Genomic DNA, 25,107 nt, shown 5'->3' with positions numbered 1-25,107 from the left:
TAGGGGTTCGACAGTTGTGATGCAATCCACTTGGGGGGCACAGGCCGGTACCCAGTTGGTGCTGGTCGCAGGGCTATGCCGAAGCACATGCTTCATGTCATAATGGGGTGGAAGGGAACGGTGTTGTTCCAGGTTCAGGTACTATGGTGATGGTCTTTTCGTTGGTGTACATCAGCTGTTGAGGTGACAGTGCCTACTGCCCTGGCACGGTACCTCCACAGTGCTCAGATGCCTGACCATACTAACGCAGCCTGTACGGCCCAGCTCCGCATACTCACCTGAAATGTAAACGGCCTCTTAGATAAATTCAAGCAGACAGTTGTCTTGAAGGCCGCAAAGAGGGCGCAGGCTGATGTTTTGTTTCTCCAAGAGACACACCTCCTAGGCAGCAAAACCTTTTTCCTTGCCAGCTGCGTATACACCTGCATCTACCACACTGGTTTAACAAGGCAATCGTGGGAAGTGTCTGTTCTGCTCTGGAAGGGAACATCCTTTGGTCCTCATCAGGGTTTTAGTCAGACACATGGGGTAGATACCTTTCTGTCTCCAGCCTCCTGGAAGGTGACCCCTTGACTGTAGTGAATGTGTATGCCCTACCACCCCTCACCTTCTTCCTTTTTTAAAGAACCTCCCAAAGGGGGTGGTCATTTTGAGGGGCGACTGGAATGGGGTGGTGGACGGCGACACTGACAAACAGGACCGGACCCCAGAACACCACATTCCACACACTGATGATGTTTATTAGGAAAGCTTTATTGGGGCTAGTGGCAGTACTACCTAGTGACAGTACTACCTGTGGGAGAAGGGGTACCCATTTTACTCTTGGTCACACCACATTTTCATGCCTTGACTATTTCCTACTACTGAAATCCATATCACACAGGGCCACAGCCTCACGGATCCTACCTCTAGGCCTTTGGGATCATTCCATGGTGGAATTTTGCCTCTCGACTGGCCACAGAAGAACCACATTTCGTTGGAAGCTGGCTCCTTGCTCCCTGCAAGATAACATTTTAATTGCATGTCTGGAAGTCACCATTGATAAATACTTTACCCAAAATGGCACCACTGTGACCTTCTCCTTCACCCTCTAGTCGGCCTTTAAGGCATCTATTAGTGGAAGTATTATCAGTCATATGATGGGGCAGAGGCGTAGGAAGAAGCAAACCGTTTGTGGCTTGAATCTCGGACAGCAGATTTACAGGCCCGCTGTTTGAGTGATTCAGATCAAGAACTGCATAGACAATTGATCCACACGCAGACTGTGTTCCGTCACACACTCCTTGACGAGGCGCAGACATTATGGTTTGCCTTCCAATCCCGCATATATCAATTGAGGGACAGAGCAAGTACACTTCTTCATCTCTTGTGTTTTAACTTAGACCACCATATCCCTATCCTGTACATTATAGACCCCAGTGGCATGAAAATTACAGGTGATGCGGAGGTGGCTTGGGAATACGTGAGCTTTTATGCCGACCTATATGGCCGTCTCTAGGTGCTTCCTGAATCTCTGATCATGACTTCGCACATGACCTCCCCCACTCGACCCTAACAGACGTAGAGTGAAAGCCCTAGGTAGTCTTAACTCAGGGAAGGCACCTGGACCAGAGGGGGTTTCTGACTGATTTTTTTAAGCAGTATCCAAGATTGCTCTCCTCTGACTTTACGGCTTGTGTCCGTGTGGGTTTTGCAACATCAACTCTGTTCCTTATATGAAGAGGCACACGGAAAGAGTATCCACTATCCCCACTCCTCTAAGCCATCGCCATGGAGCCGCTGGCACAGTGGTTCGGCTTTATGGAGAGATAAGTGGGTTTGAGTGGGGGCCAGGAATCTCAGATAGGGTAGCCCTCTACACCAGTGACGTCCTTGTCTTCCTCACTGACCCCGAGACTTCAAGCCCTTGGGCGATCCACGTGTTTCACTATTTGGGAAAACATCAGGCTTTTTTATTAATCTCGAAAAATCATCTTTCTTCCTGACTTCTAGTCATCCTCAGGGCCTTTGATGGACCACTGGCCTCTGTAAAGAGACACAGGGATTCAGATACCTGGGGGTGTACATTACCAACACACACAGCATGGGTGCAGAACACCCAGTCATTAATGAGTGCGCTTAAGTCCGGTATCTGGACATGGTACACTTTGACTTTCACTCTCTCTCATGGGCTCTTCTGCCATTTCTAAGATGGTGTCTCTTCCACCCTTTCTCTGTCAGCTGCAAAACTATTCCTCTGACTGACTTCGATCCCTCTTCCTCATCCTTTAGTCCAAACTCCAGTTTCTGTGCAATAATGGTACTCCTCGTATAGCCCTTGCTTCCTGTTTCATATTTATTTATGAAGGGAGGTCGAGGCATATTATGTGGCCTCTCTCTTACTAGTCATCAATAATTGATGGTATGCCACACAAAACAAACCTGCCTGTGCCGCAGAGAATTGGGCGCTCCAGGGGACAACCATGTGTCATGTGTTAAACTTCTCTGCCCTGCAAAAAGGACGGTCCTTAGTCTCCGGAAAATTACCCATAAATGCTGGGGGTGTGAAAGTAGACTTACAGAAGAGAGACTGCTGTGGGAGGTACAGGTGGCGGCTCTGGAGGGTTTTTGCAAGTGGGACTTGATTAGTAACTCTGTCTTGGGTGATTTAATTAAGGGCATGACCCTGAGAACTTATTGAAAGTTACAAGTGTAATACGATCTCCACTGCAGCCAATTTTATTGCTATCTCCAGATCTGCGATACTCTGACCCCCGCATTATGAACTTGGAGGACCTACCTGAATACAACCCCCTGCAGGCCAAACTTTCACTTGGAGATCTGGAAGATCACTAAGTATGACAGATTTATGAAACTCTTGTCCACCACATGCCTAATATATCTAGGGATCCCTATGTGGCATGGGAGGAGGACTGGGCCAAGGCTCTGGCCTCGCTGCATCAGTGACTCGATTTCGCTTAATTAAGTCGCCTTATCTGTACTAATGTTACGCGGCGCAAACTCTGGAGGATGGGACCATCACTTCCCCTTCCTGTCTCTGCTGCACCACCCAGGTGGGAAACTTTATATGTGCCACATGGTCATGCGAGTGACATGGAACCATTCTGGAGGCAGATGATCACCTTCGATCCGAAACTAGCTCTCTTACACGTCACTACTGACTTGATCCTGAACCAGGATGGTCAGACACTTTTGCTTTTGGACTGGAGGGTCTTGAATGGTGTATGAATAGGGAGAACTCCAGGTATGTAGCCAGAGGTTGTCCCAGAAAGCTCACCACACCTGGAGAAAATTGGGTGATTACATAGGCATTACTCTCAATCCTGGACCGCAGCCGATGGCGGCCATAGATTCAGAAATTCGGGCATAAAAGGGCTGACAAAGTTGTTCCTCATGTAGAATTGGGGTTGCACATGTAGGTGGGGAGAGGGGTTGAGGGGGGCAGCACTGGGCAAAAGTCATTGATATTGTAGGCCATAACTGTTTTGTTCTGGATTTGCTTATTTCGATGCCATACGTACTAAAATCAATAACATTGTTTTTTTTTTTAAACACATCTCAAGTTTTGTATCTCGTGATAGCTCGAATAATCATTAGTGAAATATTTTCTCCTGTATCTTTTTGAAATTATCTGAGCTCCAAGTGCTGACTCTGTAGCTGACAGAGGCGACACTTCTCTTTCCTTGTTTGGAGCAACCCTATCGCTGTAGTCTTGTATTGTGATCCATTTCCAACGTGTGGCTTTGTTGAAGGAGCTGGGGCATTCATATATGAGCAATCCACTAACTGAAATAAAACAGCACATTGACTGAGATCAGGGGAATTTTACAAATGTTAATTTCTTAAACCTTTCCGTCAACCTATTGCTACCATCACGGCAGCCATGGGTTTTATTGATCAGTTAAATGTATTTGGGGCTGACTTTCAGAGGTGATTGCCGCATACCAGACTAATTCTAAGGTGCATTGCATCTTCTGATGTATAACAAGTTGCAGGGGTCTTTGACGGTTAGGTAGATGTTAATGGTGGTGAAATTCCAACTTGATATATACCTTTTGGTTAGTGTCATAAGCGAATATTTAAACCCATGAAGCATGTTCTTTTTCTTTGCATTTTGATAATAAACTGCAGGTTGTTTCAAGGCTTACAGATGTAAAGAATGTGGACTGTTAATAAGGACATTTGACACATTATTCCTTTACGTTTAATTTTTTCTTTCGTTTAGATTCAGATTGCACCGTAGCAAAAAAGCAACATGTACTCGGAATGGAGGTCGCTGCAACTTGTGATTCAAAATGATCAGGGTCATTTGAGTGTACTTCACTGCTATCCTGAAAGTGTTGGTCGAGATGTGGCAAATGCCGTGATGTATCCCCTAGGACAAGCCTTCAATACTCAGTCTACAGGAGGAACTGAAAGCATATTGAAAACTGATAAAGAGGTAAGACACTTCACAAGTAGTTTGCTTGCGGAAGAAATAGCCTGTTTTAGGCTTGTAACTTGCATGCCCCCCCCCCCCCAATAAAGATTTCATCTGCTTGTGGTTGAGTGATTCTGTTTAATAGGTGCTCTTTAAACTATATTTTTGCACTACATCTGGATTTGACCAAAGACAAGTGCTCATGTCACCTTAGCATACATATATTAGCATTGTACTGGGACAACTGTCACATACGTTTCTATGACTTCCTTTCCCTGCCCACCAGCTTGTCTCCTCCACAACCTTCATCTACGATCACCCGCCTTTCTCAGACGTGAACCCATATGTACACAAAATGGTGAAATTCAGTATGCCCACTACATCTGCTCCTTAGGCCCCAGTAACTCTTTGTACCAATCTAGAAAGGCTACCTAGGCCCCTTGATCTTTTGTGCCTCAAGTACGGAGCTGATCTCATATGTTATTTCCCCTTGGTAAACAGTAGACATAAGGTGTGCCTGATCAGTGCTATGCTGTCCTAGTGTTTCTGAAGTGTTTGCCATTAAATCCTGTAAGAGTTGAAGACTATGATTTTTGTACAGTCTCCTCCAAGCGTATTGCTCTACTGATCTTTTCCTTGCTTTAAAAAACGGTGGATTCTGGTGTGCATGTTTGGAGGGAGAACCAAGTATAGGACCCTTTGCATGTGAACAAGTGGGATGGCTGTGTACTGTAGCCTTTTTCTGATTCAATTAATTAGGCCTTGCACAAAGGCAAGCATGCTGTTACCTTCATCTTCTTGAGAAAGGCCTTGGATACATTTATTATTGCAGTGTGACCTGTTCTCAAGAACCTCTTGCTTTGCTTGAAGGTCCTTGTCTGCTCCTCCATCTCCTGGATCTTCCTCTAGATATGGTCCTGTCTTTGAAGCACACCTAGATGGTGCTTTCTAGATTGATTTTGTCTCTACATTCCACTTCTCCTGCATCCACGTTTTGATGTCTTTGAATCTAGTTCACCTCTGTTTTTAGTTCTTGAAGGACCTTGCCATACAGTCTTCGGAGGCTTCAGCCAACTCAACAGAATAATCTCTCCATACTGAATAGTTGTAGTCTTCAGAGAGAGAGAGAGTCTGGAATCTCTTCCACCCTTTTGAGTGCTTACAGCTCCTTCTCCAATTGTTCCCACTTGCTTTTCACAGCTGCCATGTGATTAGACCTGGGGGGGTGGGAGAGGGGGGCTTGATGGGGGATAGGGTAATGGTTCAGCTCCCCCACCTCAATTACACTTGGTGCCACAACTCTAAATGCTCCACAATACTCTTACCTAACTCATAGACGAAGGTCATGCTTCCATTGTGCATTCCATACCCTCAGGACAGACACAAATGTTGGCAGTATTTTTGCAACCAGTTATGCACAGCAGACCAGGTTTAAATTAATGGAGTTTGTTTTATTTGGCAAATCTAAAGAACAAAATAAACTGTCCCCCTGTATAGTAATGTCTGTTATGACTGCAAGTTTCTTGTCGTATCGGCACGCATGAGCGACATAATGAATTAGGGAGCTATAAAGGATCAGAATTTTTGTGGGTTTTGATTTTCTGAAGATCCACTTCTCTTATGCATCCCGAGTTGAAGCTTAATTTGTGGGGAGTCTGGAAGGAAGATACCAGACCTGTGTAACTTTGAGAAACCTCCTTCCCTGTCCTCATGAGTCAACCTCCTTTTCCTTGGGTTCACCCTGTAATCCTGGCATGGGTTAAAACCTAGTGGAAATGGTGACCTAACGTCTACAGTATGAACCATGGTTGGGGTCTCGGAGGTGTTCTTGTATTGAGGATTCTAGTCATTTTGTTACTAGCCCTGCTTTTATCCCTCGGTCAGGGTGACAACATGATAGATAAAGATAAATAATCAGCCAAACTTGTGGTTTTACCAAGTCGATCGGCCAATGAGAAGGAAAAATATTGAATAGCAGAGACCACCTAAGAACTGTGTGATTAACTGTCTTGTGCACTGCTAACTAAGCTAAAGGAGCATGAACCATAATGATTGAAAAACAACAGCCTATTAGGTAATGGTTGAGAGCCTCTGCTTCCTAAGGAGTGACCGGGTGTTCCTCTTCTATTGTGGTATATGTTATATCACGGGATGACAATTTTCAACCAACAAAGAGGATGGGGTGTTGTACCCTTCATCCATCCTTTAATTCGTCTGTCCAAACTGCTCTTAAACCTGTTCCTAGGACATCAGGCTGGAAAGTAAAAGGAAGAGAAAAATTAGGTCACAGTAGGACCGGGGCAAGGTGTTAAAGCAGTCCTTAATGAAATGAAAACTTGTTCCTTTGATGCACCCCATCCAATCTGATTGGGTGAAGCTTTATGGAACCCCTGTAATGGATTCAGCCACTGACAATAAAAGTGGAATAATACTTTACTCTAAAAAAATAAAAACATATAGGGCCAGATTTCCTTTTCAGTCCAAGGTCGGGTAATATTATTTAGAGCCTCAGCCTTTATTTACCTGAGATGAGCCAGCCATCTACCAGTCGTGTATCCACAATTGGTACCGTTTTAGCTGCTAGGATACCATTCTGTAGGTACGCAGTGAGCCCAGCTTTCTTTTTAGTGGTAACACTGCCGCCAGTGGTAAAATATGGGACTGTCAATCTGTGCAAAAGTTAAACTGCATCCAGATATGCAGCTACTTAACCTTGATTTGGAGCCAGAAGCTTAACCATGAACCTCTGAAGAGTGGCTGGCACACCGTGCAGCCCAAAAGAGAGAACCTTAAAGTTGAAAAGACCAGATAGGGAGGAGCAAGCTGTCTTCTACATATCTTCTTCTCTAAGGCACCTACCAATACCCTTTGTTAAGGTTCAGGGTACAAACGAATAGTTCCACTTCAGGACTTTCAGTCAGGTCATAAACACTGGGTGTAGGAAGTTGGTTCTGTATATACTATCTCAAAGTAAGAGATAGTGTGTACAGAGTCCAAGGGTTCCCCTTAGAGGTAAGATAGTGGCAAAAGTAGATAATTCTAATGCTCTATTTTGTGGTAGTGTGGTCGAGCAGTAGGCTTATCAGAGGGTAGTGTTAAGCATTTGTTGTACACACACAGGCAATAAATGAGGAACACACACTCAAAGACTTACTCCAGGCCAATAGTTTTTCTATGGAAAAATATATTTTCTTTATTTTTAGAACCACAAGTTCAAGATTTGAAGTAAATACATAAAATGAAAGGTACTCCACACAGGTAAGTTAGGAACTTTGAATTAGAGCAATAACATATACAGTTTTGGCAAAAATGGCAATAAGCTATTTTAAAAGTGGACACAGTGCAAAAATCAACAGTTCCTGAGGGAGGTAAGTAATAGTTAGTTTGTCAGGTAAGTAAAGCACTTACAAGTCTCAGTTCCTGGGCATATGCAGCCCACCGTTGAGGGTTCAAGGCAACCCCAAAGTTACCACACCAGCAGCTCAGGGCCGGTCAGGTGCAGAGGTCAAAGAGGTGCCCAAAACACCTAGGTGCCTATTGAGAACAGGGGTGCTCCGATTCCAGTCTGCCAGCAGGTAAGTACCCGCGTCCTCAAGGGGGCAGACCAGGGGGGTTTTGTAGAGCACTGGGGGGAGGGGAGGGGAGGGGAGGGGGGGGGACACAAGTAGGCACACAAAACACACCCTCAGCGGCACAGGGGCGGCCGGGTGCAGTGTGAAAAGCAGGCGTTGGGTTTTGTATTGGATTCAATGGAGGGACCCGGGGGTCACTCTAGCGGTGCAGGCAGGGCACAGGGGGGATTCTCGGGCCAGCCACCGACTGGGCTAGGCAGAGGGTCGCCTGGGGGTCACTCCTGCACTGAGGTTCGGTTCCTTCTGGTCCTGGGGGCTGCGGGTGCAGTGCTTGGTCCAGGCATCAGGTTCCTTCTTACAGACAGTCGCGGGGAGGGGGAACCTCTGGATTCTCTCTGCATGCGTCGCTATGAGGGTCCACGGGGGTTGTCTCGGGCCACTCACGAGGTCCCAGTCTCCTGGGAGTCCTCCCTGTGGTGTTGGTTCTCTGGATCTCGAGCCGGGGGCTTCGGATGCAGAGGGAGAAGTCTCACGCTTCCGGCGGGAAGAGTGAAGTCCTTTAAAAGTTGCAAGAAGTTGCAAAATTGTTGCTGTTTGTTGAGCAGAGCCGCTGCTCACAGGAGTTTCTTGGTTTTTAGGTTCAGGGCAGTCCTCTGAGGCTTCAGAGGTTGCTGGTCCCTGTTGGATGCTTCACTGATGCAGGTTTTTGAGTCAGGAGACAGGCCGGTAGGGCTGGGGCCAAAGCCGTTGTTTTCTCCGTCGTCTCTGCAGGGCTTTGAGGTCAGCAGTCCTTTTTTTTGGTTCAGGTTGCAGGAATCTGATTTTTCTGGGATCTGGGTCTCCCCTAAATGCTGAATTTAGGGGTGTGTTTAGGTCATGAGGGCAGTAGCCACTGGCTAATGTCCTGGAGGGTGGCTACACCCTCTTTGTGCCTTCTCCCTTAGGGGAGGGGGGCACATCCCTAATCCTATTGGGGGAATCCTCCAAAACCAAGAAGGAGGATTTCTAAAGGCAGGGGTCACCTCAGTTTAGGGCCCCTTAGGAGCTGTCCTGACTGGTGGGTGACTCCTCCTTGTTTTTCGCATTATCTCCTCTGGACTTGCTGCCAAAAGTGGGGGCTGTGTCCAGAGGGGTGGGCATCTCCACTAGCTGGGATGCCCTGGGGTGCTGTAACAAAAGGCATGAGCCTTTGAGGCTCACCGCCAGGTGTTACAGTTCCTGCAGGGTGGGGTGAGAAGCACCTCCACCCAGTGCAGGCTTTGTTTCTGACCTCAGAGAGCACAAAGGCTCTCACCCCAGGGAGCAGAAACTCGTCTCAGTGGCAGGCTGGCACAGACCAGTCAGTCCTGCACTGAAGGATTGGGTAAAATACAGGGGGCATCCTCTAAGACACCCTCTGTGTGCATTTTGTAATAAATCCAACACTGGCATTAGTGTTGGTTTATTAATCTGAGAAGTTTGATACCAAGCTTTCCAGTATTCAGTGTAGCCATTATGGAACTGTTGACTTCGTTTGTGACAAACTCTCAGACCATATACTTAAAATGGCCACACTGTACTTACAATGTCTAAGAATGGACTTAGACACTGTAGAGGCATATTGCTCATGCAGCTATGCCCTCACCTGTGGTATAGTGCACCCTGCCTTAGGGCAGTAAGGCCTGCTAGAGGTGTGACAGGTAGTATTTTGTGTGCATGGCATCCTGAGGGGGGATGCCATGTCGACTTTGCCTTTTTCTCCTCACCAACACACACAATCTGCTATGGCAGTGTGCATGTGTTAGGTGAGGGGTCCCTTAGGGTAACACAAACACATGCTGCAGCCCTTAGGGACCTTCTCTGGTCACAGGGCCCTTGGTACCACTGGAACCTTTTACAAGGGACTTTTCTGTGTGCCAGGGGTGTGCAAACTGTGGAAACAATGGTACATTTTTAGTGAAAGAACACTGGTGCTGGGGTCTGGTTAGCTGGTTCCCAGCACACTTCTCAGTCAAGTCAGCATCAATATCAGGCAAAAAGTGGGGGTTAACTGCAACAGGGAGCCATTTTCCTACACTGGGCATATGATATGTGTCAAAAATTGACATCATATTTACTTGTCTGACCGTTTTGCAGGACCAAGTGGATCCCATCCTTTTTCAGTACCAACACCATAGGAGAGGGCCATTTGCCTCTGGAGTGTTGTACCATATAAATTGATTACATGGTTTCTGATTGATACTTGTAACTGCAGATTTCTCTAATCCCTCTGGTGCCTGACTGGATCTGGAGAAACTTGTAGCGGTGCTCCAAAACCAGTAAGTGGCATTGTGCGGTTCTGCGCTGACTTCAAACTGGCCCACATAGAACTGAGCAGAACCACATATAAGCATCACCCCTTCACTCTGATGTCCATTCCTTTCTTTTTTAGCTTTCTGGCATGGATATGGAGCTCTGCTCTCACCTATGTCTTCTGATGACTCCAGGCAACACTTGAAAGGGAATGATATCCCCACTGAAAATGACAGGATTCAAGCAGAGTTGCGACTGTATGAAGCTGGCGTCTGTCACAAGGTGTGCTGTTGGTGCATAGGCTCCAGATATGGCTTTGTCATGTGATGAATGCTCCTAATACACCCAAAGGCATTTTGAGACTAGGAGTAGAAGTTGTATATCGCTGAAAACAAGACGTTGTGGTTTTTACAGAGGTCCCGCTTCCTCGCAAGTCGTGGGCCTAGTCATGGTCCTGTGGCCATTCCCATGAATGGTCTACTTTGTGCTCAAAATCTTCGGGTAAGTCCAAGGGCAAACATAAGACAGCGAAGCTAGACTCAACCCACCCGCCACTCTGACCTCAAAAAGGAGGAGGGACAATGGCAAGATGCAAGTTCAACTTCCTTGTGGTCACAGGCCATGGAACAAACTACACAGTTTGTCTCAACGTGCCCCGAATTCCTCAGGCCATCATCTATACTCTCATTGGAACTCAAGACCTTCAAGGAGACCATGCTGCAAATCTTTAGCGTGCCTCTGACTCCCTCGGGCATGCCTTTAGGCCCTGGGGACCCCAAGGGGTTTCCAGTCGGGTTGTAGCTGACAGGTTATTCTCCAGCACCATCTGTCCCTTTGGGACCCTTACCAGGCCTGTACCTACTCCAGTACAAATTTATTCTCCTGCCACAAGATCCACAGCAACCCCTGTTGCCAAAATGGCAATACCAGCTTCATTGGTTCTGTTTTGATCAGACTCTGCCTCTGATTCTGTTTATGAACCGTGAGCAACTCAGAACACTGAAGATTATGATGGTGGTTAGGGCAATGACTTGTTTTCACCTCATGCTACTGATGATTCCTTATACCTTGATGTAACATTAGAGGGCTTGATACCACCCCTGAAATCAGCTTGGCTCCTCATAAAGGCCACAAATGGAAAAAACGTGCAATGGTGGGTAAGGGAGCAGTGAGGTAGAAGAATACATCTGCCCTACATTGACACTAAGAACATTTTTGAGACCAACATTTTGCTGCCTGGGATAGTAACATCAAAGCCCATCTAATGCATACTTTGCTGGTTACCTTTTCAAAACAATTTTCTTTTCTGCCTGTTAGCCAGAAGGTGACGAGGCAACATTATCTGGCACCCAGTGACCCAGTTTTCTCACCAAGCACCCTACGTCTGTAATTGACATTGAACAGGTTTCGACCAGTAAGGTGAATCCTAATCTATTTGCAACTAAACCCCCTAAATAGAGAATTCAATAGCTGTGATGCTTTCAGCAAGCAGATTTTGTTTCTTCAAGTGCCTGGCACTGAGGTCCGGGACATGGCCAGCGAGACCTTACTGGCGGTCTCGGAAGAACTTTGTGTCTCTTTAACTCAGATCATCCATGATGGGCAGTATGTGGCAAATTACATCATCTACTCAGTCATGGCTCTACCTTTATTCTCCTCCCTAATCAATATTCCTTGCACACAGGAATGCATTTTGGGTGAGCATTTGTCTATCCTGCTATGAGAAGGTCACCAGTTGCTCCCCATGGGTGGTACAGAGTAGGTACAGGAATTGGGGGAAGGTGGGAGTTGGTATTCCTACTATTTCTATGTCAGAAAGAAGGATGGGGCCTCAGGCCTGTTTTGAACTTTAGACCCTGGAGTGCCTTCTTGAGAAGCAGAACATTGAAAATGCTTTCATTGGCTTGGATGATTTGTGCCCTTGTCCTGGGAGACGGGATGGTGTCACTGCACTTACAGAGCGCATAAGGTGGATCGGGAGGAGTTTCATTTTGTCATGCTCCTCTTCTGTCTTCTTAATGCTCTTAGGGTGTTCACGAAAGTGATGGTGGTGGCTACCCATCTTGGAAGGTTGGGAGTTCCTGTATTCCCGTACATCAGTGGCTGTCTACTAAAGACGGGCTTGCCGTCCTCTGTTGTGGACTACATCTGGATGGCAACAGGACTCTTAACATTGTTTCGGTCCAAAAAAGGGCTGAAGTTCAGCTGATTCCATCACAAAAGCTTCCATTTATTGGTGTGATCCTGGACACAGTGGAATTCAAGGCTTTTCCTCCACCACAGTGATTTTGGGTACTTGTTCTATATTCCCTCCATTTCAGGCTTGATCTGAGAGGATGTCGAGGCTTCTTGGCCTCGTAGCTTTGTGCTTCCTCCTTGTGAGCTACGCTGGTGACACACGTGAGCCCTTCACTAGAACCTGAAATCCTGTTCGTCCCAACATCAAGGTGACGTTTCTGACACCATCCATGCCTGTGAGGAGATGGCCCTGCATTGGTGACTGACCAATCACAATTTCTCCTGGAGCAGGCCACTTTCCCTCCCCCACCCAGAGCTGACAATGGTGACTGATGCATGAGAGCTGGGTGGGGGAAATCATAGGCCTCTGGTCTCCAGTGGTAGACTAGTGTCTCATCCTACTGGAACTATGGGCTATCCATTTGTCCCCGAATGCTTTCCTGCAGTCAGTCGGGGAGGCTGGTGCAGGTTGTACACTGACAACACTACTGTTGTGCGGTACTACAACAAGCAGGCCTGTGTAGGGTCCTAGCACTGGCAGGAGGCCCTGCACATCTGGAGTTGGCTAGAACACCAGAACATCTTTATGGTTGCCAGCCACCTGGCGAGATCCCTCAATTCCAGAGTGGATAAACAGAGCAGATGTTGTTTGGCAGATCATGAGTGGCATCTACATTCTGAGGTGCTGCAGGTTGTGTTCGAACAGTGACTACATCTTGCCGATCTGCAAAAACTGTGTGTCAACAATTTTGAAGGTTAGTTTCCACAAGAGCACTTCTTAGGAGACTCATTCCTGCTGAAATGGAACAAGGGACTCCTGTACGCTTCCCACCACTAGATGTCCTGCACCATATTCTGAAGACTGTCATGAACAACCTGGCTAAAGTCTTCCTCATTGGCCTGGATTTGGTCTTGAGATTGTAGTACCCAGGTCTTCCGAGCATGAACATCTGCCCTCTGATCAGGCCACTCCTTTGGGAAGACCTCCTATCTCAACATTAGGGCAAGGGTCTTCGACTGAACCTCTGGCACTCAGACCTCCATGCATGGATATATAGTGGCCATCTGAAATGGTGAAGGTTATCCTATGCCACCAGACACCCCTCCACAAAATCCCTCCACATAATCGGGTGCTGGGACAAGTTCTTAAACTGGTGATGTGGTGTCTGGAACACTGCCCCCCCCCAACCCCCCTTCCCCTTTACAAGTGACGCTGTCGGATGTTTCTTTGTTTGTTTTGTCTTTAGCCCAGCAAGCCCTTGCAGGAGGCACTGTTAAACATTATTTGTCAAACCTTGTAGCTTTTCTATGTTTGCGGGAACAACTGTCATTGTTTAATTACCGTTACGACATTTATTACATTGTTCACGTTACCCCCTCAAGTGTTTGTGATACCTCAGTGGGGTGTTAATTTGGTCTTGACAAATCTACATTTGTATGACCTTCAAGCTTATGCGTAATTGCTTGCTGCGCCTTCTGGCTCGAAAACGGCAGCCACTCTACACCAACCTCTTTGCTAACAAATTGTTGCTGAGGGCTTGGGCAGTCTCCTCACAGATGTTGTGAATTCATTCAGTTCTATGGAATTGATCACTCTGCCAGCTTTCTTTTCTCTTCCTCACCCCTCCGAAGGCTCTGCTCCATCAGCTGGACCCCCAAATGGGCTTATAATTTTACTTAGATCGTACAAAGGACTATAGTATGGCAAGTCAGATTTTTGTTAAGATTTAATTTCTGGAGCAAAGCAAGGAAAGGCTGTGCTGAAGAGGACCTTGTTGAGGTGGATAGATCTCTGCATAAAGATCAGCTATGCACTGGCCAAGAAGCGGCTCCCAGAAGGAGAGTGGATTGGGGGGGGGGGGGGGTGCTGTTTAGAGGGGAACATGAGTGTTATATTGTTCAAACGGCAAACCCCGGATTTTGTGCATTTCACGCAATATTAGGCCTGCAGCTACACGTTGCAGGGGCCCCCATGGTTAGCATAATACATACCTCTGGTATCCCAGTTCCATGGGTACCTGGGTACCATATACTAGGATCTTAGGAGGGGGCACCAGTATGCCAAATATGGGGTGTTTGTGATCCAGCAACTAAGTTTAAAGGGAGAGCGAATAGTCTAGGTGAGAAGCCCCTAAGAGTGGCACAATTCATGCCACAGCCCGGGGGTGGGGGGGATGGCCCTCTTTGGTGCCCATGCTGTAGTTACCAGGGGTACCATTTACTAGGGTCTTACAGGGGGGCCAAAGGTATTGACAGTCGAGGAACAATTGTGCACTTTTAGGGAAAGAGATTTGGCACTGGGGACTGATTTATCAGGAACCCAGTGCATTTACAGTCAAAATTGCATCATGTACCAGGCAAAAGTCGGGTGACCATATCAAAAAGGGGCACTTTCCTACAATAAATATGCAGTGTTTTTTGGTTACGATCAATTACATTTTGAAGATGGGACAAATTGCTTGTGCAGCTGCATGGAGCTTGTGACACTATTCCACCTATAATCACTGGTATGTCCCCTTTTTTGGTTTTGTCTGTACTATTGAATTAATTAGATTTTATTTTTCCCCAATTTTTGTGTTTTGAAAATTAGTTTTGGGTTATTGATTAGATAATGTGAAATGCAGTATTGCCCATATTCTAATCGATCTTTCTTATTGGTGTGGAGATCAATGAATTAATGTGATCTCCTCCTGCATGCATTAGTATAATCCTGTGATCCTATAATAAGTGAGGATTATCCGATCCATTCTGATATGTAGAGTGCAGAATTGTGAGGATTCTGAGACATACGGATGTCACTACATTGTTAGTTTACCAGTTAATATGTAAATTGAGTTATGTCATTGACACTGAAATGTTTGGGTGGAGCGAGAAGGGGTTTCCACGCATCAGGTGAACTAAGTAAAGTGCGTAGGACTTTCTATCTCCCATTGGGATTCAAAATCATGATATGGTTTTGGGATTTGTAATTGCGATTTGACATATTCCTCTCATGTGTATATTCTGTTTGCTATTTTCATTATATTAAAGCATTTACACTCGAAATTGTTTGTGTACACACTGTAGGTCACATGGTTCTTTTTTGTGTGGGGCCCTCTTTGTGGTGGGGTTATCCTGTGCAATTTTGTATTGTCGTTATGTGTTTTTAATGGTGTGAGCAAGTAATGGAAGGTTGCACCTTTTTTATTGTCTTTAACATTGCTTTGTAAATATTGTCATTTTTAGTTTTTAGTTTGATACCATATTTTTGTTAATATGTTTACAGCCCTAAGTAAGTTCAGCTTCTTTGAAGGGAGTATGTTGGTTGTAGCTGTTTTTATGTAAAGAAGGAAATTCAGCTAAAGAAGACGTCATAAGATTGAGGATGTTGGACTTTTTTGTTACTGGGTGCATCTTACCTTATGGTTTTATTCAAAGAAAGCTGTTCAGTTGCTAGGTCCTGTAACTTTTGAGAGGTACTGCTTTGATATCTAAAGATGAGTAATCTGTGCAGAAGTATACGCTTTGGTAATGCTCTTCCTCTCTATCGGGAGATCACCATTGATGATCATAAACACTGAAAAGTCCCACCCAAGTTTAACTCCCCCAAAAAACGAACAGTAGTCGAGCTGAAAACTACAGACTCCTGAAAATGTAAGTCTACCTCAGCTGCAAAAATCCCGCAGACTGAAGGCAAGACAAGGCACAAAGGTCCCCTTGGTTCCCATACAAAGGATACAGCAGGTAGGAAAACTGTCGAAAAAACATAATCGAAAGATGATCGAAATTGAGAGAGAGAACAAAATGACGGCTATACGAACAGCAGCCAAACCTTAAGTGTAAAACAAAAAGAACGCCCTTGAAATAGAGGGCAAGAAAAGTCGTCTCAAAGCCAAATTGGTGGCTAACCTACAAAAGAAAGTTCTCTTCGAAGGGATCCTCATCAATAGTCATAAACACTGAATATTCCCGCCTGCGTGCGGGGACCCCGGAGCATATACAAACACACATGTACATGTATGAAATATATATGAAAAATAACATTTTAGTAGATACTTTCAATACAAATATAATATATACATGTGTAAACGGCAATGCAGTCTTTGAATCAAAGGATCAGAAGGCGTCAAAGACCAGTGGCAGGATCTCGAGGCATACGCCCCCTGAAGAAACCATAGACTCAAAAGAGGAAAAACCATTGCTGAAGAGGGAAAAGGTATTGCAATCATATACTTAAAGTCAGCATTGGATGATGAAGATGTGTCAGTAAGACAGTTGGTGACAGGGACAATGTTAAGACGCCACGCATGGCTAACAATATCCAATTTCAAGAACGAAGTGCAAGCCAACATAGTCAGGAACTAATTTGACGGTGAACACTGTTTGGGAAAGTAGCAGATGACACGCTGCAATAGATAAAAACAATTATATAATGATATATCAATGGGGGCCCAACAGTTTGCTGGTCAGACAAGAAGGGCAATCGCCCCCGGTAGAAGACCTGCGTGTAGAGGTGGATTTCAAACAGGAACATCTCAACAAAGTTTTCAGACAATTAGTCAGCCATAGTCAGCATGACATCCGTGGCAATTCCAAACACCACAAAGCTATACCTACCTTGGTTTAACAAGAGGAAGAAGCTTGCTGTCAAGACGACCGGCAACAACAAAAAAGTGACTCACTAAAAGTGGACGCTCACCCACACACACCTGTGGTGGGAAGAATAAGACTTCCTGCAGGAGTGGAGGAAGGTGACATCAGACAAATGGGTGTTGAATATAATCCAAATTGTATACTGCATAGATTTGGAAAAACACCCACCAACACGCAACCCAAGACAAAAAATATAAACAAGGAAAGAGGTAATCTATCTTCAAAAGGAAGTAAAGGAACTTCTGCAAAAAAAACAGGCAAGCAAAAAAGTACCCTCCACGGATAAAATCAAGGAGTTTATTCAACATACTTCCTAGTTCCAAAACCAGACAAGACACTGGACAAATACTAGACCTCTGTTTTTTTTAAACAAGTTTATAAGAACATAAATTCAAAATGACAACACTACAGGGAGTCATCCCTCAACTCCCAACAGGGAGATTTCATGGCAACCAGAGACCTAAAGGATGATTATCTACATATCCCGATGAATCTAAGACACAAGAAGTTCTTATGGTTCGTGATGAACAGGACACATTACCAATTTAAAGTACTACCTTTTTGGCATAAAGTCAGCTCCATGGGTATTCACAAAGTGCCTGGCAGATGTAGCCGCACATCTGAAAAGAAAGGAAATACATGTTTACCAGTACTTAGATGACTGGATGGTAAGAGAAAACTCCACACACCACTGCAAAGACTACATAAAAATGATGACAGCCCTTAAATTGGGATTCACAATAAATATGGAAGTCTTCACCTCACGCCAGAAAAACAGAAACATTTCTTGGGAGTGTAGGAAGCAGTCATGCTGTGTGATGAGCACCTATGGTGTTAGGACCTTATACCAGGTATCACCTTTTAGTAAGGTGTAGGCAGTGTGTAGGAAGCCAGGGCTCTCTAGAGGTAGCTGTGGATGAGCAACCAATACTTATCTAGGAGACATGAAAAGCTTATTCAATACCACTACAGTCACACAGAACTTACACACATGAAAGAACCACAGTGTTACAAAAATAAAGGTACTTTATTTTGGTAGCACAAATTCTAAAATACTGTATAGGCAATACCCCAACTGGAGGTAAGTAAATGCACTTATGTACAGATTATAAGTCAGAGATAAGTATATAAACAGGGTTCGAAAGATCTACTTGACCACTTGCTATGCAAGTTTTATTTTGTGAGGTTGAGCTATTTTTAGATTCCACTCAACCCTTCTGGTGAGTGAACCAAGAACAGGTGTTAATGTCTTTAAATCTTATTCTTGTCACATTTGCTCTGTGTTCAGAGACAGAGTTCAAAAGACCTGGTGTGTGTCCCGGGCGCCACCTGGTCAGTAGAGCCCTCATCCCTCGCTCCTCTGAACTCCTGACCCCTGTCAGGAGTTCGAGGCCATCCTCCATCCGCAAGCTTCTGCCTGCACCTCATCCCTAGTGTCTAGTGGGAGAGCTCTGCTTTCTTGCTAGGCTGCCTTTCTCCTTTTTCTCTACTCCTCTCTCTGTGTGCTCTCTCTCCATGTCTGCCCCCCTCCTGTGCCCCTGCGTCCGTTCACTCTCCTGTGTGCCCCTTTGACTTGCTTTCATTTTGCCTTTACCTTTTCTTTTTTCCAAAATTTTGCTTTACTTTTATCCTTCCCTCCACTCTCTCTCTCTCTCTCACTCTCGCCCTCCTGCCTCTCTCTCTCCCTTGCCATCAGAAAACACATCTCCTTAGGTCATACCACCAAACTCCACTGGACAGATCACCGCTGCATCCACTTCTCCTTTGAGAAACCCACAACACACCATCACCCGCAATAGATTCCACACCGCAGATGGAACAAGGTCACTGAAGACCAACTAATCACTACCCTCTCCCGGAACCCACCCATCAACACCACCGACACTGACACAGCTGCCCGCAACTTCAGGCAACAGATCGACACCTGTGCCAACCCTCTTGCCCCGATCAAAAATCCCTCCAACAGTCACACCCACAGAAAGGCCTTCTGGTTTACCACCGACCTCCAAGAATCTAAGCAGACATGCCGAAGACTCAAAAAGAAGTGGCGCCATTATCAGACACTGGACAACCACACAGCCTTCAAAAATGCCATCCGCAGACACCACCAACTTATTCGAACCGCCAAGAGAACTGCCTTCAAAGAACGCATCAACAATGCACACAGCCACAAGGAGCTCTTCAACATCGTGAAGGAACTCTCCAACCCCAGCTCCAATGCCAACGACATCCCGCCCCCACAATTAAATTCAAAGGAGCTTTATTGCGGCTACAAGAGCCAAAAAAGCGAAAGCAGTAATAAATACAAATAAATACACATAATGATAATTTCAAGTAAATATAATGATAAAAGGGAGTAAAAGATAAGAGAAAATGGAAAAAAGTGGAATAAAAATGGAATAAAATGGAATAAAAATAGAATAAAATGTGCTGCACAGGACGATGGGACAGTCTTATTTGGAGTCTTTATCCAGAAGGGTTTTCCCTCTAACAAGCCAACTAGCTCCGAGGAATTTGGCGACAGCGATCACTAGCGTTGGCCTAGTATCTGAGGATTCGCAGGGCTAGCACAGAGCTGCGGACTCCCAGTAGTCTGCATGCCGGGGCCAGCTATTTCCTACGGGGGGCGGTGTACGCGGGGCAGGCAAAAAGGACGTGAGGGAGATTCTCGACGGGGGCTTTGCAAGCTGGGCATACGGTTGATTCATTGTGTGACCAGCTACTGGTGAGAAGTCTTAATGGGAGTGTTCCAATGCGGAGCTGGAAGTACAGTTTCCTTTCCCTTGGGGCCGTGATTAGGTCCCAAAAAGCTTCGTACTTGCATGACTCTTTTAGATTGGCAAAGTCACAAGATAGTGTAGTGTGGAGTGCAGCCCTTGTGTCTTCGTAATTTGCCATTTGCCAATATAGTTTCTTTAGTTCGCTTTTCGAGGGGAAGACGGACGTGGTTGGTGAGTTCCAGAGATCATCGAGCCCAAGTGAGTACAGTGAACCCTTGATGCGTCGTAGCCAGGGGATTCTGTGAAGATGGTCGGCTTTTAGGATGACCTGTAGAGCTTCAGTGAAGATGTCGAGCTCCAGAGTGGTCCAGAGACGCCGCCAGTACAGCAGAGGTCGCAGGCGGGCTTTGTGTCCAATGCGTTTGATACCGAGATCCTTGAAAAGGGGGAACAGTGGGGTGCTTAGCGGAAGGGACACAAGGTTTCTTAGGAAGTTGTTTTCAGCGGTGGTTAAGTCTTGGGTTTTGGTATAGCCCCATAGTTCAGCCCCGTAAAGCGCTGAGGAAATGGCCTGGGCTTTGTATAACTGTAATGCTGGGCGAATTGGTTTTGTGTGTGAGAGGTGAACATTTTTTAGTAGTACCCCTGTTGTTTGTTTTAGTTTTAGGGCTTGTTTTCCTATGTGTGGCTTCCAAGACATGTTGTCAGTGAATGTTATGCCCAGGTAGCTGAAAATGCCCACCTTCTCAAGTGTGGAGCCATCTAAAGTAAACTTCCCTTTAAAAGATCTGTGGGGATTGAGGGTCATTAGTTTTGTTTTCGAGGCGTTGATTTCGAGTCCCTGTGATGAGCAGAAATGCTCGAAGCACGCAAGGAGTTTCCTTAGACCACTAGGGGTCTTGGATATCAGAAGAGTGTCATCGGCAAAGAGTAAGACTGGGATTTTTTGTGTGCCGAGTGAAGGTGCGTCAGCCTGCAGTCTGAGGAGGGAGGGGACGATTTCATTGATATACAGGGAAAAGAGGGTCGGGGCAAGTACGCACCCTTGCCGCACACCCCGGTAAACGTGGATTCTATCAGTTAATTGGCCCTTGTCGGGCGACTTGTGCGTAGTTGTCCTCGTGAAGTCGTATCAAAATGGCAAGAGTGTGCTCCGGGATTCCCAGCCGAAAGAGAGTGTCCCATAGTTTGTTGCGAGGTACTAGGTCAAAAGCAGATTTGAGGTCCACAAAAGCTACATAAAGGCTGCCTTTACCAATGAACACTGTTTTCCAATATAATAATATAATAATAGGAATCTGAGGGCTTGATCAGTGGTGGAAATATTCTTCCGGAAACCGGCTTGGAGGGGGCTAAGGATATCGCGTTCAGTCATCCATTCTTCGATCTTTCCTAGGAGGCAGTGGCAGAAGACTTTTTGGACACAGTCGATTAGGTTAATAGGTCTATAGTTGCAAGGAAGTGATCTGTCACCCTTTTTAAAGATTGGAATAACAATAGCCGCTTTCCAAGACTCTGGAATTGGTGCCCCAGATGCTATTGCGTTAGCTATAATGGTGAGGTATCTTGGCCAAGATGCTAGGTCTGTTGAGAACAGGTCTGCTGGGACGCAGTCTGATCCAGGGGCCCTGCCGCGTTTTAAGGTGCTTAGAGAATAGGTTATGTCACTTTGGGAAAACAACAGGGGTGCTGCGGTGGTGGGTGCTAATGGGTGATTTAGGTTGGGGCCCGTGCAAACAGGGATGGGGCTATCATGATCAGGGGAGTACAGGCTGCTAAAGTGAAGTACCCAGTCTCTCAGGGCAATATTGGTTGTGATGTCCAAACCACTGGTTTCTGGGCCTCGCGCTGCCAGGGACCAGAACAGACTATGGTTCCTCTCGCGCACAGCGTCACTGAGTGCTGTCCACCATTTATTATCTTGGTCACGCTTGGCTAGGACTTCCTAGCTACGCGGATGGCGGTGGGGTCCTTGGATTTAATGGCTTGAACTAAGCACTTGTTTAGGGGCCGACACGTTTTGTTGAACCAGCGGTGCCTACCTGTGGGTCGTTTGTCGTCGTGGGCTGGGGGTACTGAGAAGTGGGCTGCGATATCCTTAAAGCAGGAGGTGTGAATTAGGCTTATTTCCTGGTAGGGAATTGCAGGACCTGCCTCTAGGCCCATTAGTGTGAGTTTTAGGGTGTTACTGGCAGCGTTGATGAGTGCGGGCCGAGCCACGACCTTGTCCCATTTTAGGTGTTGTTTATTGTTGGCCAGGCTAATACCCTCGGGTGCTACTGCTGGGGAGTTAGACGTGGATGGGAGATTACCTAGAGCTAATGTGTGGACAGAGAGAGGGTTGTGATCACTTTCAGTCCTTTCAATGATCGTCATGTCGATGACTAGAAGCCATAGTCTTATATCGAATAGACAATAGTCGATTCTGCTGGTGTGGTTGGTTTTGTTGAACGTGTGACTGCCATTGGTGTCTGATTTGATTCTGCCATTTAACGCCCTGAGCCCGAACTCCATGGTCAGTGATTTGACCTGGATAGCGACCTGCGTCCATCTCTTGATGGGTGGGATTGACAGGGCGGGGATAGACCAGGCTTGATCCTCCTCGTTGGTGGACCTGAGATCGTCCCAGTCAAGGGGTTCGAATGTGACGTTGAAGTCCCCAGCCACAATGTTTTTGTGATGGCGGGGGTAGTTTTGTAAGAGGGCTACGAGGGCGCAGAGGGTTTTGGAGACTTGACCCCCGACCCCTCGAGTTTAGATATTAAAGATGTTCACCACAGAATCGGGCCCAAAGGATAGACGAAGGCCTAACAGGTCGGGAGAGTCGATAGGTAGCTGTGATATATGGCAGCTAAGTGATGTTTTGAACCAGATGGTCAGACCCCCTGAGGGCCTGCCTCTCGTGCTGGCCACAGCAGGGATGTGGAAGTTTGTATAGCCTGTTCGAAAAAGTGGATCGAGTGACCATGTCTCTTGGAGGAGACATATGTCATGTTCGTCAATAAAGGAGGAGAAGGATGGAAGGGGAAGAATAGATTTCAAACCAGCCACGTTCCATGAAACAAGTCGTACCCCAGTTTGTGGCTGAACAATCCTGTCTAAATGCCTGGGGTTTGTATGGTTGGCTGTCGGGGGTTGGTCTGGCAGATGTGGTTGAGTGAGCAGAAGTGGGTTGATACCAATGTTTACCCGTGGGGCCTGGGGTGGTTGGTGATGTTCCTCTGTTGGAACTGACCTGGTCCTGATCCGGGAAGTACTTGCAGGCCTAGCCAGCAGCACTTGGTTTGGTGGGCAATGCGCCTGCAAGATGGAAGGTGCATCGTTGTCATGATTGCTCAGTGGACTGGCAGTGGTCTTAGTGTCATGGGTAGGGGAAAGAATACATGGACAAACAGTGGTGGGGTAAAAGGTAGATCTGGGGGTGATAGATGTTAGAGAGTTGCAAGGATTGCCAGGATAGATTTTAGGTGAGGCTGTGAGTCAATCATTTTTACCAAGAGTGGATAAATTTTCTGCTGGGTGGTAACTCGAGCACTCCTCGTGGTGCGTAGGTGGCCTGGGGTATTTAAACTGGATGCGTGAGTGTGCTGGTGGGCTTGTTCTTGAATCTAGGGCCACCAGGTTGTTCACCATGGTCCCGTCCTTGAGTGTCAGTTTTAGGATGTCAAAGTGAGTTCCCGGGTCCGGCCGTCGTACTACATTAATTAGGTCCTCGCGTAATATGGATCGGCTGTGAGAAGGTAGCCTCTTTCTAGCCTTGTTACCCCCACTTTTGGCCTGTTTGTGAGTGTATGTCAGGATGTTTGTCACTGTTTTCACTGTCTCACTGGGATCCTGATGGCTAGGCCCCAGTGCTCATAGTGAAAACACTATGTTTTCAGTATGTTTGTTATGTGTCACTGGGACCCTGCTAGTCAGGGCCCCAGTGCTCATAAGGTTGTGGCCTATATGTATGTGTCACTGGGACCCTGTCACACAGGGCCCCAGTGCTCATAGGTGTGCATGTATATGTTCCCTGTGTGGTGCCTAACTGTCTCACTGAGGCTCTGCTAACCAGAACCTCAGTGGTTATGCTCTCTCATTACTTTCAAATTGTCACTGACAGGCTAGTGACCATTTTTACCAATTTACATTGGCTTACTGGAACACCCTTATAATTCCCTAGTATATGGTACTGAGGTACCCAGGGTATTGGGGTTCCAGGAGATCCCTATGGGCTGCAGCATTTCTTTTGCCACCCATAGGGAGCTCTGACAATTCTTACACAGGCCTGCCACTGCAGCCTGAGTGAAATAACGTCCACGTTATTTCACAGCCATTTTACACTGCACTTAAGTAACTTATAAGTCACCTATATGTCTAACCTTTACCTGGTAAAGGTTAGGTGCAAAGTTACTTAGTGTGAGGGCACCCTGGCACTAGCCAAGGTGCCCCCACATTGTTCAGAGCCAATTCACTGAACTTTGTGAGTGCGGGGACACCATTACACGCGTGCACTACATATAGGTCACTACCTATATGTAGCTTCACCATGGTAACTCCGAATATGGCCATGTAACATGTCTATGATCATGGAATTGCCCCCTCTATGCCATCCTGGCATTGTTGGTACAATTCCATGATCCCAGTGGCCTGTAGCACAGACCCTGGTACTGCCAGACTGCCCTTCCTGGGGTTTCTCTGCAGCTGCTGCTGCTGCCAACCCCTCAGACAGGCAGCTGCCCTCCTGGGGTCCAGCCAGGCCTGGCCCAGGATGGCAGAACAAAGAACTTCCTCTGAGAGAGGGTGTGACACCCTCTCCCTTTGGAAAATGGTGTGAAGGCAGGGGAGGAGTAGCCTCCCCCAGCCTCTGGAAATGCTTTGTTGGGCACAGATGTGCCCAATTCTGCATAAGCCAGTCTACACCGGTTCAGGGACCCCTTAGCCCCTGCTCTGGCGCGAAACTGGACAAAGGAAAGGGGAGTGACCACTCCCCTGACCTGCACCTCCCCTGGGAGGTGTCCAGAGCTCCTCCAGTGTGCTCCAGACCTCTGCCATCTTGGAAACAGAGGTGCTGCTGGCACACTGGACTGCTCTGAGTGGCCAGTGCCACCAGGTGACGTCAGAGACTCCTTGTGATAGGCTCCTTCAGGTGTTAGTAGCCTTTCCTCTCTCCTAGGTAGCCAAACCCTCTTTTCTTGCTATTTAGGGTCTCTGTCTCTGGGGAAACTTCAGATAACGAATGCATGAGCTCAGCCGAGTTCCTCTGCATCTC

The 25,107-nt window shown here is 46.6% G+C and overlaps 1 protein-coding gene across 4 annotated transcripts in view; it reads left to right on the top strand.

The window, feature by feature from the left end:
• The window catches only part of RALGAPB (Ral GTPase activating protein non-catalytic subunit beta), a 1,713,320-nt gene that overhangs the window by 63,485 nt on the left and 1,624,728 nt on the right, over positions 1-25,107 (top strand). For all 4 annotated transcript variants that reach the window (XM_069243900.1, XM_069243898.1, XM_069243901.1 and 1 more), the window contains one exon: positions 4,226-4,441. In XM_069243900.1, the coding sequence (XP_069100001.1) occupies positions 4,256-4,441 (186 nt within the window). In that variant the 5' untranslated portion in view covers positions 4,226-4,255. The remainder of the gene's footprint in view (positions 1-4,225; positions 4,442-25,107) is intronic.

This window comes from Pleurodeles waltl, chromosome 7, assembly GCF_031143425.1.
Source record: "Pleurodeles waltl isolate 20211129_DDA chromosome 7, aPleWal1.hap1.20221129, whole genome shotgun sequence".
Lineage (NCBI taxonomy): Eukaryota > Metazoa > Chordata > Amphibia > Caudata > Salamandridae > Pleurodeles > Pleurodeles waltl.
The sequence above is the reverse complement of the archived record's forward strand: the minus strand, read 5'-3'. Positions and strand labels throughout refer to the sequence as shown.